The sequence below is a fragment of the Miniopterus schreibersii genome, assembly GCF_964146895.1.
Source record: "Miniopterus schreibersii genome assembly, chromosome: 3".
Lineage (NCBI taxonomy): Eukaryota > Metazoa > Chordata > Mammalia > Chiroptera > Miniopteridae > Miniopterus > Miniopterus schreibersii.
In genome coordinates this window covers 13,133,054-13,151,327 of record NC_138103.1, presented here as the reverse complement: position 1 = coordinate 13,151,327, position 18,274 = coordinate 13,133,054, and the positions used below count along the sequence as shown (strand labels likewise).

Here is an 18,274-nt window from a genome sequence, read left to right as displayed (position 1 = left end):
ATCTTTCCTTTGGGAGGCAGTCTCCTCTGTCTATTCCTTTGCCGCTGTCCCTGGAAGCTGTCCTGAAATTGCTCTTAAGTTGTCAGGCCCATAGGAACGTTCCTGGATTCTGTTGACGAGTTTGACTTGCTTTTGAGGTTGTATTTTTCTTGGGGAACCAGTGGCCAGAATTTAATACCCACTTGGCACTCGTGTGTGTGGGTGTGTTTCACGTTGCCTCGCAAAGTTCGCCAAGACAGGCGCACAGCCAGATTCGGGGGGACTCCCGCCTCATCTCCCTGTCCTTCCTGAACTGGGATGGGTTAGTCGCTGGGGCCTGACATCGATTCTTTTTAGAAGGCTTAAGGTACCAAACCAGGGGGGACGACCCTAGGAGGAACCGGAGCCTACAAGTCCCTCTCAAGAAGAGGGACTCCTAATGCAAAATGGGAAAAGTCGAGAGTTAAGACTTTCTCTGTTGAGCCACCTCAGTCTGAATCAGTTTGTGGGAACAATTTCTGCAGGACAGTTGTCTGAAACCACATCTGAGAGAACGAAGGGAAGAAAAATCACAATTAGGGAGAGCCGAGATGAGCCCAAGCGTCCACTCTTTCCCGTTTTCTCTCAATGGTTGTGCCTCTACTTCCCCCTCACACCCCATCGGTCAAGGGAACTGGGCCCAGAACATTCCTCCAGGGCCCCCTGCGTTTCCCAGGCCTTAACGCCCCTCCTTCCATCTGGATTCCCCGTCTGCTCCCAGCCCCGATTGAGTTAAGATTTTATTTGACCTTAAAGATTCAGCCCTAGCTGGTTTGGCTTAATGGTTAGAGCACTGGCCTGAGGACCGAAGGGTCCCGGGTTCAATTTTGGTCAAGGGCACATACCTTGGTTGCAGCCTCGATCCCCAGCCCCCCCACCACCACCAGTTGGGGTGTGTGTGGGAGGCAACCAATGGCTGTGTCTCTCTCACATCAGTGGTTCTCTCTCTCCCTCCCCCCTCCCCCACTCTGTCTGAAAAGCAATGAAAAAGATATCCTCGGGTGAAGATGGAAAAGAAAGATTCAACTGTAAGGTCACTTGTCCTATCAAATCTTCTCCCATCCTCCCACCTCCCTCCCTACCTACTTCTTGTATATACAGCTCTCTGGCACTTTACTCTGGCATTTATTTGTGTGCTTGTCGACTCTATCATCAAATTGTAAACTAGAGCATGGACAATATCTCTCTCCTCTTTATGTGCCTGGGACACAGAAGTGTTTAATAAATGTTTGTGGAATTAAATGAAGGGGGAGAAGAACCAGACTCTTTGGATCGTTGTATCCAAGTCTTAGCTAGTGGAAGAGACCTTGGGCTATGAGCATTGTTGAGTCTGATTTGGCCAGGTGGCAGCCCCCCCAACTCCACTCAGAATGACGGGGCCCTTAATGTCACCAGCACCCTCCAAGACATGGAGCATACGACAGAACCTCCTGCCTCTGAAAACCTCGAAGGTGGTTCTAGGATATTGTAAATACCCTTGTAGCACTTTATATAATAGATACAGAACACAATGCAAATATAAGAAAATGATCTCGGCCTATAATTCTTAAAAATGTTTTATAAAAAGCAACTTTGGTTTTCCAGACTCCAAAACAAACAGGCATCCCAACTTGAGAATGAAGTTGCTTCTAGGAGGGCTACAAGCTCATGCTTCAAAACCAGCTGCCCACTTCTTACAGCTGTGTCACCATGGGCCAGAGCCTGCCCTCTCTGTGCCTCCATTTCCTTCTCTGTATAAAGGATATCTTATAACACCCACCTTCTAGGACTCATGAGGGCATCCAATAAAACAGTGCAGGGTAAGCCCCTTACACAGTGCCTGAGGTTTAGATGAGCTCAAGTGGCTGTCAACTGTGACTTTTCTTATAAAACCCAGCATCCACACCACCTCTGGGGTTTTATCAGTCATCTATTATTTACTAACAAATGATGTCATCCCCATCCATTCGTTCAATAAATATTGACTGAGAGCCTACTCTCAGCATGGGAAATGCAGCTGAGAACACAAACAATGACCCTGTCCCCACCCATTTATTCAAGAAAAATCTGTGCCCTGGCTGGTGTGGCTCAATGGATAGAGGGTCAGCCCGCACACCGAAATGTCTCGGGTTCGATTCCTGGTTAAGGGCACGTACCTGGGTTGCAGGTTTGATCCCCAGCCCAGTCTGGGCATCTGCAGGAGGCAACCAGTCGATGTGTCTCTCTCACATGGATGTTTCTCTCTCTTTCCTTCCCTCCCTTCCGCTCTCTCTAAAAATCAGTGGATAAATATCCTCAGAAGAGGACTGACCAAAAAGAAAGAAAGAAAAAGAAAGAGAGAGAGAGAGAGAGAGAGAGAGAGAGAGAGAGAGAGAGAGAGAGAGAAAGAAAGAAAGAAAGAAAGAAAGAAAGAAAGAAAGAAAGAAAGAAAGAAAGAAAGAAAGAAAGAAAGAAAAGAAACGAAACACCCGTGAAGCGCCTACTGTGTGCCAGGCACTGTGCAAAGTGCTGGAGGAAAGCAGTGGCCTCTGTCCTCATAGATGTGACAGGCAAGGCAGGAGACAGACCTTAGGAATCAGTTTCAATCAAGCAGGTCGAGCTTATGGTAGGGAAAGACTGGATGCACTGCTTAAACATTTTATTCTTTCCCTCAAGTCATAATCGTACACCAACGCATAAATGCTGTTCCTGTTCTAGGTTAGTGGAGGAAACACAGACACTTGCTCTGTCAGAAAGCCTGTTGACTGCATGAAAAAGCTAAACAGCAACAGAGGAGGCCTCTTCAGGGAATGTGCGCCCCACAGCTGACCAGGGTGTGGAAACTCAGAGGCCAGAGCCTGTGGGCTGAGAGGGCCCCAGGAGGAGGAGTCCACAACCCTCAACACATCCTGTCAGCCTCAGGCTTAACACCCTCCCTGCAGTTCGCAACCACCCCCTGTACCCAGCCCCAGCTCCAAGCAACCACTAATCTGCTTTCTGCCTGCAAATTCGCCTTTTTTGGACATTTGATACAAATAAAATCACTTGACAAAGCTTTGGGTTGGGGGTGATTAAAATGTCCTAAAAATGCACTAAGGGATGCTGAGATATCCCTATACATTTAAGTGTACACTTAAAACAGGTAAATTTTATCTTATGGTCTATAAATTGTTCCTCAATAAAACTGTTAAAAAAAAAAAAAAAAAAAAAAGACTTCCAGTGGCTTCCTATTTTACTTGGGCTAAAATCCAAACTCATTTGCCTCAAGCCCTGTGAGATCTGGCGCTGGCCTGGCCCTCCCACCTCAACCCTCCCCTTTCTCTGCTCTCCTTGCTGGCTGATCTTTCTCTGCCTCTTGCCAAACTCTGCCCCACCTCCAAGTTCTGGCCCCCCTCTCCCCACAACTGTCCCTTCCTTCCTATCCTGTATGCCTCCATCTAAATGGGCTCACAGAGGCCTTCCCTGTCACCCCGGTGACACTGTTCTCTGTCTTCTTTGTTCCCAGCTCTCACCACGCTTGCCTTGTTTAGTGTCTGTTTCCCCATTAAAACCCAGCCCGGCCAGCGTGGCTCACCAGTTGAGCATCGACCTAGGATCCAGGCGATAGGGGTTCGATTCCTGGTCAGGGCACATGCCCGGGTTGCGGGCTTGATCCCCAGTCGGGGGCGTGCAGGAGGCAGCCGATCAATGACTCTCTCATCATCGATGTTCCTGTCTCTGTTTTCCTCCCTCTCTCTGAAATCAATAAAAATATATTTTTAAAAAGACTCTTTAAAAAAAGAATCTAAGGTCCAGGAGGGCAGGGGTGGTCTGTCTGTTTCATCAGCATCTAGCACATAGGGGAGCCCAACCTGTTGAATCCACAAATGACGGTGGAACCTGCATGAGGATGCTCAGCTGGGGCCGAGATGTTCCCAGTGAAGAACAGGTGTGAGCCCTGTCAGTCAGCTGGCTGGGCTAGAGCTGCGGGCCTGGGCTTGTTAAAAGATAAGCTGAGGCATATTTATCTTTTTATTCCTCACCTGAGGATATTCTTTCCATTGCTTTTTCAGAGAGAGTGGAAGGGGGGAGGGGGGGGAAACATCGATTGGTTGCCTCCCACACCAGGCAGGGATCCAGCCTGCAACCAAGGTACATGCCCTTGGCCAGAATCGAACCCAGGACCCTTCAGTCTGCAGGCCAACGCTCTAACCACTGAGCAAAACCGGCTAGGGCTAAGCTGAGGCACATTTAAAATTTTAAGAGTTTATTTGAGCAAAAATCGATTCAAATCAGGGAGCACCAAACGGGAAGTGGTTAGGAGCACTCGGCCACAGGAGCCAGGGAAAGCTTGCTGTGGAGAAAGTGGGGACGCAACGGAAGGAAGTTCACTGGCTACAGCTTAAAGCTTAGTGAACTGTTTATGAGGGGTTGTTTATGATAGCATTTCGATCTCATAACCTTGAGGCATTTGCATGTTTAAGTTTCGGTTTACTTACTTCGTGGGCAGCCATGGCATTAGAGCCCCAGCAGTCTAATAGCCTCCTTGTTTAATTAATATAACAGGCCGCTCAGTTCAAACGGAGCATTTTCTGTGGCTCTCATTTGCTTAGAACAACTTGGGAAAGGGCATAACTAACATCAAAGTAGGGAGAAGACCAAAGGTGAGACCTCGCTGGAGACTGCCTGCCACTTGCCAACTCCTAGTTGATACAGAGAAACTAGTACTGTAGAAGCACAGAAGTTGGGGACAGGCCGTGGCTTGTTTGCTGATGGTTTCTGGCAGCCTGGGTATAAAGAACAAAAAGACCTAATCCCTCCACATCAACATATCTGCGTCAGGCTGGTCATTTAATCCCCAAGAGGAGCAGTCGTTTTGAATGTGGTTAACTGAAGTGAACTAACTCTCGTTCCCCCACAGGCCTCGGGGATGCTCTTGGGGCCCATTTGAGGTCACTGACTGTTAGTTCAGAAATTAAGGTGTCAGCAGGCCTCTGAAGCCTTAAGGGAACAATCTGTTCCACCCTCTCTCCTACTTTCCAGCTGCTGCCAGCAATCCTTGGTGTTCCTTGCCTTGTAGCTGCCTCACATGGCTGTCTTCCCTCTGTCTCTCTCTCTCTGTGTCTCTTTTCTTATAAGGACACTGGTCTAGGGACCACCCTACTCCAGTATTACCTCATCTTAACTAATTGCATCCACAAAGATCCTATTTCCAAAGAAGGTCACATTCTATGATTCTGGGAAAGATAAATTTGGGTGGACACTATCCAACCCAGTACACTGACCCTTGAGAGGCTCTTAGGAGTAGTGGCTCAAAGAGGGGCCTGAGTTCAAGCACTAATCGTACTGACTGTGGACAGAAAGGGCCTGGCCTGGCCCTGAGGACCCGTGGCACCAAAGGCCAACCAGACTTCTGCTGGCTCCTAGGTGGCCCATGCATTGCACTGACACCAACAGTTGCCACCTAACCTTGGACACTGCCCTGGACCAGAGGCCTGAAAATGTTACCAGTAGGGGACCTGGTCCTGCGTGGGTCTGCCTAGGGCCAGCTGGTAGTGTGTGGGTTCTTGACTTCGGGCAGGAAAAATTTCACATCACGAGTCCAGGTGAGTTTTAGAGGACGTTTATTAAAGCTGGGGATGTGAAACAAGAAACGGCTGGGGAAATGAGCCTAGGCTGGTCTGCTTTTGCTCATTGAGAAGTTAGAGAAAAGGGGGCCTTGGGGACAGATTCAGGGTTTTTTTCTGGGATGAACTGCCACTGCCCATTGCTGCCCTGGTTGCAAGCCTCATGAGGTCCCTTAGAGTTCAGGAGATGCAGGCCTATGGGGAAAGAAGCGGGGGGGGGGGGGGCAGAGGGGAATAGAGAGTGGGGGAAATCGCCGGCGTGCTCCTGGAGACAGCACACACACAGAACCTTCCTTTTGAGAGTTTTAGAGGCTGGGCATTTAGGGGCGGTCTTAGGAGGGGATCAACGGAATATTCATCAGCTTTGTGCTGATATGCCAAAATGAGGTTTATTTCCATAACTTCATCTTGTCCTGGGTGTGGTTGGCAAATGGCACTAACTGGATCCGTGAGTAGAGTGAGTTAAGCTATTTACCCTCTGGTTGCAGAGAAGTGCAAACCATTTACTCTTAAGTGTCCCTGGTTTAGAGAAGATTTATTAGATGACTGCAACCTGCTCAGCATCTAGATTTTCTGGATGGCTGCAAACTGCTGTTTAACTATCTGTCTCAGTTTCCATATTCCACTTGTCCTGGCTTACTAACCTGTCTCAAAAAGAAGTATACTCTCAAAGGAATCTTGAAGTACATGCTACAAAATAACAGGCCAGTTTCATGGGCTTCTGACCTGTGGAGGTGCACAGGACCTGCACACAGAGGGGTCCCACACTTGCTTTCACAATCTGCTCTCGACATCTTGAAATTCTTAATATTTTAACAAGGATCCCTGCAAATTATGTAGCTGACCTGCCTGTCCTCTTCCAAAATGTCAAGATCATTAAGAGCAGGGTAACTCAGTTGGTTAGAGCATCATCCCAATATGCCAAAGTTGCAGGTTTGATCCCGGGTCAGCGCACATACAAGAATCAACTAATGAATGCATAAATAAGTGTGACAGCAAATCAATCTCTCTCTCTCTCCTATTCTCTTTCTCTAAAATCAATAAATTTTTAAAAATTTTTTTAAAGATTAAAGAAAAAGAGAGGCTGAGGAACTGTTCCAGATTCAGAGAGACCAAAGAGACATGACAATTAAATGCCACTCCTGGACCGCAGTCAGGCCCTTCTGCGACCTTCCGGCCACCCCAAGTGGTTTCCAGCGCTCTTAAGTGTTTGCAACTGGAGCAGTGGGAAGGGGCGCCATTCCAGGTACTCGGTAACATCACCAAGCAGCCCTACTGGTTCCACACTGAGTACCTGAAGAGTCCGAATGCAGTTCACCTGGAGGCGTGGCCATTGCAAGCAATCTTCAGCCGGGCAGAGAACACGTTCCTCACGTCCAGACTGTGTCACAGACCTCGCCTTGCATTAATCAGTGGGACCCTGAAGGCGAGGCTGAGATCTTGATATTTGGTCAGCCTTCTTACCAAAAGGATGTGTCCAAGATGATCATGACCTTGGCTTACTATCACCGCCAACTCTGTGTGCAAAGCTCAGGGAGGAATGCTGCCCAGGAGACAGAGACCCAGAGCTCCCCCATGCAGTCCAGGGGGTGGTGACCCAGTGGTCCCCCAATGCTACCCAGAGCCCAGTTCCCAGGTTATGAAGGCATTTGGGGGCCCTGGAGCACAAGCCAGGCAAAGTTCAAGTGGAAACCCCTATCTGGAGCTCCATTCTCCTAGGTCCTTCTTCTGCAGCAGAAGCTGGGCAAAGGATGGTGTGAGTTGTTCTTCATTCCCCCCCACCACCCCCTATGTTAAGTGTTTGCGAACACGAATCTAAAAAGTTCTAACAAGGAATCGAATTTCCTTAATAAAGAATCTAATTTTTTTAAAAATGCAACTCCTGGATTGGATCCTGGATTTGGGGGAAATAGCTACAAAGGATTGTTAAAAGAAATTCAACTACATAAATGTGAGGATCTAATTGGCTTTATTAAATGATTCTGAAATCAGGCAGCAGTCCATCTAGCAATTAGGGAGGAGCTCCAAGGAGATGTACAAAATGAAAGGCTTTTATGGGCAGAGGTGGAAAAAGAGTGCATTGTTTCAGGCAAGATCACCTCCTTCAAGAGACAAAAGGGGTATATCAGGCACATGTTGATATAAGAGAACCCAAACCTGTAGAGAATTTTTATAATGATGTATTTGAACAAAACAGAGGATATGCCTGGAAGCAAGGTCTCAAGAGACTGAGAAAAATGCTTCATAGAATAACAGTTTGAAGTTTCTTTTATGCATTTAAGATTAAGGAGGGATCATAAGGAAGAGTAAACGAAGGTGGGATAAAGTAAGGCAGGAATAGGATCATAGGACAGTTAAAATTTGTGCTCTCTTGAGGGTGGCCATGCTTTAGAAGGAGGGGCCTGAAAAGGGGGGGGGGTTCCAAAGGTGTGTTAACCTAGATGCACAGAAATAATGGACATGGCTTGCTTAAAGCTAAGATAAACCTTTTACTAGAGAAGTTATATGCCTGGGGCACGACTACCCACCGTAGCCTGCCCAGTTAAGAATCTGTGATGAGATCACCCCGTATGGTTACTTTCCACAGAACCACTTTTTTGTGTATACACATTGCCTCTGTAGTGCTGACCAGGAAAATCCAGACTGGCAGGTTAAGATTACCTTCCTGGGAGGGGCTGAAATTGCAATTAGGTTAGATGTCTCTATTTGGTGATGTGGGGCTTAGCACAAGTGACTCCATTTGGGGCCTTTTCTTTTCTAATGGGACATTATAGGGACAATTGGCAAAATTTGAATGTGAATTGTGGGTTAGATAATAGAACTCTACCGCCCAGCCCGCACGGCTCAGCAGTTGCGCACCGACCTATATGATCCTATCGCAGTTGGATTCCCGGTCAGGGCACATGCCCGGGTTGCAGGCTGCATCCCCGGTAGGGGGCGTGCAGGAGGCAGCCGATCAGTGATTCTCATCATTGAGGTCTCTCTCTCTCCCCCTTCCTCTCTCTGAAATCAATAAAAACATATTAAAAAAAAAAAAAAATAGAACTCTATCAATTTGAAATGTCCTGATTTTACCTGGCCTGTGGTTATGCAAGAAAATGTCCTTGTTGGTAGAAGACACATAGTGAATTACTGAAGTGAAGGATCATGGTGTCTGCAACTTTGCTGTAAATGGTTCAGGAAAAAAAAAAAAAAAAAATGCAGATGAATCAAGTACAAATACAGGAGCAAACGGAGAAACATTAACAATTGGTACATATAGGTCAAAGTTACATCCGAGCTCCTTATATTATCTTGCAACTTCCGTAGAGTCGACATTACATCATGAAAAGTTCCCGCGGCCAACCCGCCGCCGCGGCCCCTGCCGAGCAAGCGCAGTACCCTGCCGCCCGGACCGGCGGTGCACAAGCCCGAAGGCGGGCACCGACTCCGTGAGCGCCGGCGGCCGCCTCCGCAGGTCGTGAGTAACGTGGGTCGAGCCCACGTGACCGGAGGCCGGCGTCCAACATGGCGGCCTCCATGGGTCCCTGGCTTCTCTTCCTGACGCTGCTCAGCTTCCTCGGGGAGGCGTCCGGCGGCTTCGGTTGGGGGTGAGTACAGCGCCCGGGGATCGTGGCGTGGGGTGAGGGGTGAGCCAGGTTCAGGGGTGCCCCCTCCGCCCCGCCACCCCGGGCCACAGCCCTCCAAGCTCACGGCCGCCCCTCCCCCGCAGAGCCTCGCTGGACGACGACCTGCTGCCGCCCTACCCCCGCGCGCGCGCGCGCCCCCCCCGGGACTGCGCCCGGATGCGCGTGGGCCACGGCGAGCACGAGAGCTGGCCGCCCGCCCCCGCGACCCCCGGCGCCCGCGGCCCGGCCGTGCGCACCTTCGTTTCGCATTTCGCCGGCCGCGCCGTGCCCGGCCACCTGACGCGGGCAGCCGAGCCGCTGCGCACCTTCTCGGTGCTGGAGCCCGGCGGGCCCGGCGGCTGCGCGGCCCGGCGCCGCGCCACCGTGGAGGAGACGGCGCGGCCGGCCCGCTGCAGCGTCGCCCAGAACGGCGGCTTCTTCCGCATGGACACCGGCGAGTGCCTGGGGAACGTGGTGAGCGACGGGCGGCTGGTGAACGACGCCGGGGGGCTGCAGAACGCGCAGTTCGGGATCCGCCGCGACGGGACCCTGGTCACCGGGTGAGGAGGCAGGGAGCCCCGGGACTGTCGTCGGGAGAGGACCTGAAATGTGTGTTGAGCTGCCATGTTCAACTCGCCTACCCGGCTGCGCCGCCTCACCTGAGGACGGGATGAGTAACACCCTCCCTGCAGGGGGCAGGCGTCCTCCGCTCTCGCCGAGCCCTGCTGTGTGCCAGGCAGCGTGCCAGGCAGCGCGCTGTGCGCTGCGAGTGTGCGTAGCAGTGAACGAGACACACAGCCTTCGCTTCCACGGACCTCTCCCGATACGAGGGTCGATAAAAGCCAGGGAGATCATTAAGATGAATTCAGATTGTGTATGTGAAGTGAAGCAATGAACACGGTCAACCGGTTGTCCAGAGTGTTGGTTTTAGGGAGGGTGATCCGGAAAGGCTTGTTTGAGAAGGTGACACCTTTTGAGTTGAGGCCTAAATGTTATTCACAAATCAGCCAGGGTCAGAACTGGAGGAAGAGCATTGAAGTCAGAAGGAGCAGCAAGCGCTAAGGCTCAGAGGTGCATAGCGGCTTGGTGCTGTGAGGGATGAAGGAAGGAGCAGAGTATAAGAGGATGACAGAACTGAGTGTGATGATTATTTAAAAGCTTGCCTCTAACCCTGGCTGGAGACTAGTCTGGAGGGCTATTGTAGAAGCAAGGAGGCCAGTTAAGAGCTGTACAGACATCAGGTGGTAGTTTGGCCAGGATGACAGCCTGGGAAATTGAAGTATGTTTCTATTCAGTGACATAGCCTGGACTTACAGACTGTTTATAAGGCTGCTTTTGGGATTAGGACCAGGCAGGTTCCTGAGGCAGGAGGAGAAATCAAGCATCTAGGCCACTGGGGGTAGGGTGGGGAAGGGAAGGAGCCCCACTACCCACAGCTGCCCCTGCTGGTAAGTGAACTTCACACCTTCCCTGTGTCCAGGTACCTGTCTGAAGAGGAGGTGCTGGACACTGAGAATCCATTTGTGCAGCTGCTGAGTGGGGTCGTGTGGCTGATTCGAAATGGAAGCATCTACATCAATGAGAGCCAGGCGGCTGAGTGCGATGAGACACAGGAGACAGGTGGGGTGGGGGTGGCAACAGTGCTCCTGAGAACCAGGACCAGAGGGGCTGTAGGGGAAGTATTTCAATAAGTACTATTGTAGGTACTGGGGATCAGGGATTAAGGCAGATAAGATGCCTGCTCAATATATAAGAGAGAAAATAGATACATAATTTGCTAAAAAGAAGTGGTAAGGGCTAAGAGAAAAATAAAGTTGGGAGAACAGGGGTAGGTGGAAGGAAATGGAAATGGGGCTAGGGTCAAGGAAATGGAAGAGTGCTGCTAAAATGTTTGTGGACCAGCAGTGTCAGTGTCACCCAGGAGCTTGTTATAGATGCAGAACTTCAGGCCTCCCTCAAAGCTACAGATCAGAATCCCTGGGAGTGAGTCCCAAGCTCATGTTTTAACAAGCCTCATTGGGTGATTTTGATGGACGCTCAAGTTTGAAAACCACTGGGATGTGGAATGCTGGGGCAGGGAAGGGACACCCTGACCATAATGTGAAAATGGGCAGTTTTAGACTGAGCAGTCAGGGATGGCCTCATGGAGGAGGCTTAGATCAGAAGGAACAAACCAGAGAAGAACTGAGGAGAAGCACAGCCCAGCCAGAGGGAACAGAAAGTGGCTGCAGGGTGATGAGAGGGAAGCCCTGGGAGATATGGTAGGAGAACAGGCCAGGATGGTCATGCTGGGCCTTGGTAAAGTGTTTGGATATTGCTGTAAGCACAATGGAAGCCATAAGAGGCTTTTCACCTGGAGGCCGACATTACTTGATTTACATTTAAGAAGAGCCCTTTGACTCCTGTGTGAGGCTGGCTGTAATGGCGCAGTGGTGAGGCAGGGAAACACTGGATAGCATGGATTGGCAGGAAGTGGCAGACTGAGTCTAGAAGGCCTCCCAAAGGGCCAGTGCTTCTCTTTCAGGTCCCTTCAGCAAATTTGTGAATGTGATATCGGCGAGGACGGCTGTGGGCCATGACCGGAAGGGGCAGCTGGTGCTCTTCCATGTAGATGGGCAGACGGAGCAGCGGGGGTGAGTGCCAGGAACCAGAGCCTCTGGGCCTGGGCTGAGTCCTTTGAGGAACTTACACCCACCAATGGCTGCCCTCTGACTGCCAACTGTTTCCTGGGGATGTTCACACCCATCTGTTGCCTGCCTTCCCACTTCTAAGAACTTGTCATCTTCCACACTTTCTCTCAGTCTCCCCAGTTTAGGCTACCTCCCTCCTGAGTCTCAGTTGGGGTAAAAGGAAATGATCACAAAGTTAGCGAGGAGAAGACCTCAATTCCAGGCCCAGCTCAGCTGTCTGCTAGTTCTCTGGCCATAGACAAGTCACTCAACCCCTCTGAGCCACATGTTCATGCTCTGTGAAGAGAGTGTGTTATTGTGCTATTGCTGTGTAGCAAATGAGCATCCATTTGTTACATCATAGTTCTGTAGGTCAGGAGTTCGGAGGGCTCACTGGGCTCTGTGTTCAGGGTATCCCACAGAGTCAAGCTGTTGGCCAGGCAGAGCACTTCTGTGGAGCTTCAGGGAAAGAATCCTCTTCCCAGCTCACTTAGGTTGTTGGCAGAATGCAGTTCCTTGCAGTTGTAGGACTGAGGTCTTTGAGTCCTTGTTGGCTGACAGCTTGGGCCGTGGCTCCTTTGGCCACCCCTGTTCCTCCTCAGATGTGTACCCTCCCCATCTTCAAGCCAGCAGAGATGTGTCAAATCCCTCTGATCCCCTCAGATTTCCAATCTCTCTCACTTCCTTTTCCACCACTAGCCAGAGAAAGTTCTCTGCTTTTATTTATATTTTATTTACTAAACATTTTTATTGGTTTTTTAGAGAGAGAGGAAGGGAGAGGGAGAGAAAGAGAAACAGCAGTGTGAGAGTGGAACACCAATAGGCTGCCTCTGGCACGTGCCCCGACCTGGGATTGAACCTGCAACCTAGGCATGTGCCCTGACCGGAACTCTCCTGTTGTTGTACAGGATGATGCTCTATCAACTGAGCCACCCAGCCAGGGCAAGTTTTCTGCTTTTAAGGGCTCTCGTGATTCCATGGGGCCCACCCAGATAATCCAGGACAGGGTCCCCATTTGTGGGCAGCTGTGCCATGTAGCGTAACATAATCATGGGAGTGATCTCTATATCCGCAGCTTCTGGGATTAGGATGGGGGATCTTTGGGGGGCCATTTAGAAATTTGACTGCCACCATGGACATGATACCATCCACTATGGAAAGTAAAAAGAATTAAACAGGAAATGGTGGTAGGCACTGTCACTAGTGCTGCTCTTGTGCTACAGCATCAACCTGTGGGAGATGGCGGAGTTCCTGCTGAAACAGGATGTGGTCAATGCCATCAACCTGGATGGAGGGGGCTCTGCAACCTTCGTGCTCAATGGGACCTTGGCCAGTTACCCGTCAGATCACTGGTAAACACACCAGAGACCCCTTCTTGAGGTCTAAGTCTAGGCCTGTCTCTGTGTCATTCAACAAATACAGAGTACCTGCTATGTGTCAGGTCCTGAGGATTCAGCAGTGAGCAGGAAGAGCCGAGATCCCTGCCTCTCACTGCTTACAGGAAGCATATATAGTGTACCAGTACTACCTAAGCTGGTGAAGGAGGGTTGATTGGTCAGGAAAAATCTCTCTGAGGATAGTGAAGCATGAATGACATCTAAAGGAGGAGGAGATGGGTAGGCAGCAGGGGTGGAAGAGCCTTCTGGGCAGAGAGAATAGCATGTGCAAAGGCCCTGGGGTGAAAGGGACTGTGGGGGTTGAGAAGAACCTATGAAAGTCTGGAGATAGGACAGTGGTGAAAGGCAGCACTTCTAGGCTGCAGTTGAGGTTTGGGGGGACTGGCTGGTGATGGTCAACACCACAGCCTTTCTTCAAACTGTGTCCCCTTGCAGCCAGGACAACATGTGGCGCTGTCCCCGAAGTGTGTCCACTGTGGTGTGCGTGCACAAGCCCCACTGCCAGCCACCTGATTGCAACGGCCATGGGACCTGTGTGGAGGGGCACTGCCAGTGCACAGGGTACTTCTGGCGGGGTGCGGCCTGCGACGAGCTGGACTGTGGCCCCTCCAACTGCAGCCAGCATGGCCTCTGCACAGAGAGTGAGTGGACGCTGTGGAGAGGCAGCTCTAACCTGGGCTCCCAGCACTCCCTGCCCAGCTCTGCCTGCACCCTCACCTGACCTTCTTGGTCTTGTCTTGGCAGCTGGCTGCCGCTGCGAAGCTGGATGGACAGGGTCCAACTGCAGTGAAGGTAAAAGCCACTAGGCCAGCCCCTCCCCCACCCCGGGGCACGTGGGGAGAGGGTGAGTGTGGCAGCTGCCTTCATCCTCGCCTTTTGGTCTGCACATCGCTTGCCTTTTGTCTCTGTCGCTCTGTCCTCACATGTAAATCACTGCATTGGTGTCCTGGGACTGCTGCAACAAATTCTATAAACTGGGCAGCTTAAAACAACAGAAATGTATTCTCACACTTCTGGAGGCCAGAACTGCAAAATCCAGGTGTTGTCAGAGGCATTCTCCCTCTGGAAGGTCTAGGGGAGGATCCTTCCTACCTCTTTCAGCTCCTAGTGGCTTCCAGCGTTCCTTGGCTTATGGCCACATCATTCCAGTCTCTGCCCTCGTCTTCACATGGCCTCCCTGTGTGTTTACTCTCCCTCTCTGTTATCTTACCAAGGTCACTGAATTTAGGGCTCACCCTAAATCTAAAATGATCTCATCTCAAGATCCTTAAACTTAAGTGTATCTATAAAGACCCTATTTCCAAATAAGTTCCTGTTTACAGATTCTAGGAGTTAAGGACATGTCTTTTGGGGAGACTCAGTTCAACCCACTACAAACATCCACAGCTTAAACCCTTCAGTGGTTTTCTTTCACACTTAGTGAAAACCCAAACTACTCAGTGTGACCTGCCAGGCCCTGGGTGCTCCAGTCCCTCCCTGCTCGCTCTGCCCTCTGCTTCTCCTCTCTAAGTCTCAGCCTAACATCATGTCCTCAGAGGCCTCGCCACCACCCACCCCCTCAGTGGTTTGCTGCTGCTAAGAGGTTACGTCCCTGCTTTGCTTGTCCTCCCCATACTTGGACGTTTGCTTTCTAGCTTGCTGGCCACCTGCCCTCTTAGACTTGAAGCTCCATGAGGGCACAGTTTCAGGGAGAATATGTGAGCCCCAAGGCCACTCGGGGTGACTGTGGTCCATTTGCAACCCTGTTGGCTCCAGCCTGGGAGGGACAGGGCCAGATTTTGCAAAGACCTCCCTTCCCCCATCCCAGCTTGCAGCAGTGGCTCCTTTGGGGAGGACTGTGCCAAAACATGCCAATGCCAGAATGGAGCTACCTGTGACCCAGTTCAGGGGACCTGCACCTGTCCCCCTGGCTTCACTGGAGACAGCTGTGTTCAGGGTAAGCTGGATGGGCCCCTGAGTCAGCCAAGAGGGAACACCACCCAGGGCACCTCAGGTCTGGCTGGGGAGTGTATGTGTGGGGGGGAGGGGGTGCAACTCTCCTTAAGCTAGGCTCTGCACACCTGGGGCCTATCCTGTCAGTTCAGAGAGAGGCCCTGCCACTGGCACCTCCATTTCTATCTTCCTGCCTCTTCACTGCAGAGTGTCCCCTCGGCTGGCATGGGCCAGGCTGCCAGAAGCCTTGTGAGTGTGAGCACCAGTGTCCCTGTGACCCCCAGACTGGCAGCTGCAACCTCACCCAGGCATCCACCCTGAGCAGCATTTTCTCCCAAGGTATGCCCCCCACAAGTCCCCTGGGGGCAGGAGAGGGCAGACCCAAACCCTCCCAGACCCTCAACTTCACCTTGATTTTTTACAGTGAAGCAGTGTCTCCAGCCATCCCAGGTCATCCTGCAGACAAGAGAATTCTCCCTTCTCACTGGGTAGGTGCTTTGGTGGGACCTGGGGCAGAGGAGACCCCCTCCCTCTGCCATCGAGGGACTGGGAAGGCTAGCAGGTGGCAGCTGGGCACCCAGGTGACATTTCTCCAATGTCCCTGTGAGCACAGGGAGAGTCACAGTTGATGCTCAAAAGGATATGGTGAGAAGGACCTTGGTCACCACACAGGGGGAGTCGAGGGGGCTGGGCATGGGCTTACTGTCCTCAGGCGTGGCAACTCACAACTTGTTCTCAGCTCCAGGTCCAGAAGCCCCAAGGTACTTGCATTACTCCTCAGGCACCTGTGTGCACTCAGGCCTTGTGTTGAGGCTTTATTTTCAAGCCTAACCTCAGGGAGGAGAGTGTATCAAGAGAGTGCTGGGCTCCACCCCCGGCGTTTCTGCCGCTGGGGAGGAGCCGGTGCATCCGCATTCCCGATGATGCCCGCACTGATGGTCCGGGGACCTGCTATGAGAACCTTGCTGCTTGTGGTTCTCACCTCCCCTGGCCCAGGCCTGGGTGCCAGGCCTGACCCCCCACACACCCCGCCCCCTCTGGAGGTGGAAACCAGGTGTGGGTATGAATGAAGAGCTCCCCAGCATTGTTCCAGAGGCAACCCCTGGGAGCTCGTCAGTAATGCAGATGCCAGGTCCCTCTTGGGGATCCTGACCCAGTGAGTCTGAGTGGGGTGAGGCCTGGAGAATACTGAAAATGGGCTTTTGAAATGCACCAGAGCAGGGACAGGAGCTCCCAGGAATCCAGCCCCTGGCCTTAAGCTCAGTCTCCTCAGGTGTGAGACTTTGAGGACCCCCCTTCCCCACCCAAACCTGGAACCCATTGACAGCTACTTGCTGTCTGCTCTGAGGACCCTGGAGCAGAGTCCAGCCTCTGTTGTCAGCAAACATCCCGTGAAGCATTGGAAGCAGACTGATGCTGCCCGGGGCTGGGTTAGGTCATTTGAGTTGGTATTCCCAATTTAACTGTTGTAAAAGATTTATTAACAACATCTGAAAACCAGTAATATTCATGTAAAACTTTTTTTTTTATAGTTTATCTTGAAATATCAGGTGTGGCAGCACCAGCTGCATCCATGTATCAGCTGTCCCCACTGTTCCCCAAACATGTGTCTGGAGTGTGCCTGAGCCCCACAAGGCCCATTGCTCCTTGACGGTCCCTGTGTAGTCCCCAGAGGCCCCACCCTATGTCCATGTTGTGGGTGGAGGAGCGAAGTGAGAGGGAGGGACATCCCTCCAATACTCCTGAAGCCCTGAGTTTGCCCAGCAGTCCCCCTTCAGGATTTCTCTCCTGTCCGCAGGACCACCTGGCTGGCCCTCACCCTGGCCCTGGTTTTCCTTCTGCTGATCAGCATGGTGGCAAACGTGTCCTTGCTCCTCAGTTCCAGAGCCAGGTGGAGCCGGCACCTGGATGGGTCTTATGTGTACCACCCCCTGCAGGAGATGAATGGGGAGCTCTCAGTGGCCGAGAAGGAGCAGCCAGGTGATGCTGGCAACTCCTTCAAGGACTGAAACCTCCAGCTGCCCACCGTGGCCTGTTTTGGAGACTTTGTTTTGTCAGGTTCTGGCTTCTGCAGGGGAAAGTCCAAGGCCACTGACTCTGGGTGTCTCAGCCCCAGCACCAAGCCAAGCTTCCGACAGCACCTGTGCCTCAGCCCCTCACCTGGCCCTCGGCCGTCACCTGGATGTCTGCTGTGACTCAAGCAGCCTGAGCAATACAGTGTTCTCGAAGAGAGACTGCCTTCTCCCCACCTGCCTGTGTCTGCTGCCCGTGGGGCCCGTCCCCCAGGGGCCTCTGCCAAAGAGCCTCTGGCCTCCTGGGGCAGGGGCCACTAGCGAATGGAACTCACGTGACCGCATCGTGACCAAGTGGCAGGGTCCAGCCAGCCCCATTGGACTGGGGCAGATTAAAGAGACAATGGCCACGTCACGGGACCCTTTTCTATAGACCTCATCACTGCATTTGCCAACTAGAATTCAATTTCCTATCAGGAAACTCCTTGGAAGGGACAGGGGATGAAATCATGTTTACAGGCTTTCTATTTTGTCTCTTGCCACCGAGAGGGTTTTTATAATACTTGAATAAATTGATATAATTAAAGGAGCCCCTAGGCAGTAGCTGAATTTTGAATCATGAACTTCAGCGCACCCTTGGGTCTTAACAGGTGGGGCTGCTTTACCCGAGTCAGGAGTCCCCATCAGGCAGCCAAAGCACCTCTGGCTCCCTCATGTATTCCTCTAATTCAGGGCTTCTCACTTTAATGTGTACATCAGTCGCCTGGAGATCTTATTAAAATGCAGATTCTGGCCTGGGGCTGAGAGTTTCTAAGTCTAATAAGCTCCCAGGTGGTGCCAAGGCTGCCCCTGACCACACTTTGAACGGAAAAGGTTCAGTGCACACTGTATTTTAATAGAATTTAAATTAGGTACCAGAGTCTAAAAGAGATTAAGAACTCCAGAGGAGAACTCGGAGGGGAGCCAAGGTGTTTCTGGTTTCTCTTTAAAAGAAAGAGGTAGCAGCCCAGCTGATGCCCTCACAAGGCCACGGCTTGCCAGAGCTGAGAGTTTACAGCCCCAGCCTGGCCCTCT

At 51.5% G+C, this 18,274-nt stretch overlaps 1 protein-coding gene across 2 annotated transcripts; it reads left to right on the top strand.

Annotated features, from left to right (window-relative positions):
• The first annotated feature begins 9,072 nt into the window (after window positions 1-9,072).
• NAGPA (N-acetylglucosamine-1-phosphodiester alpha-N-acetylglucosaminidase) lies at window positions 9,073-17,998 on the top strand. 2 transcript variants are annotated; one of them, XM_081132142.1, is made up of 11 exons: window positions 9,073-9,172; window positions 9,295-9,750; window positions 10,671-10,810; window positions 11,715-11,823; window positions 13,083-13,211; window positions 13,692-13,897; window positions 14,001-14,048; window positions 15,064-15,192; window positions 15,396-15,527; window positions 15,613-15,676; window positions 16,987-17,998. In XM_081132142.1, the coding sequence occupies exons 1-11, from the start codon at window positions 9,090-9,092 to the stop codon at window positions 17,195-17,197; spliced, it is 1,707 nt and encodes a 568-aa protein (XP_080988268.1). In that variant the 5' UTR covers window positions 9,073-9,089; the 3' UTR covers window positions 17,198-17,998. The 2 variants fall into 2 exon arrangements, with proteins under 2 accessions (XP_080988268.1, XP_080988269.1); XM_081132143.1 differs by having other exon boundaries at window positions 9,075-9,172; window positions 17,068-17,782.
• The last annotated feature ends 276 nt before the right edge of the window (window positions 17,999-18,274 follow it).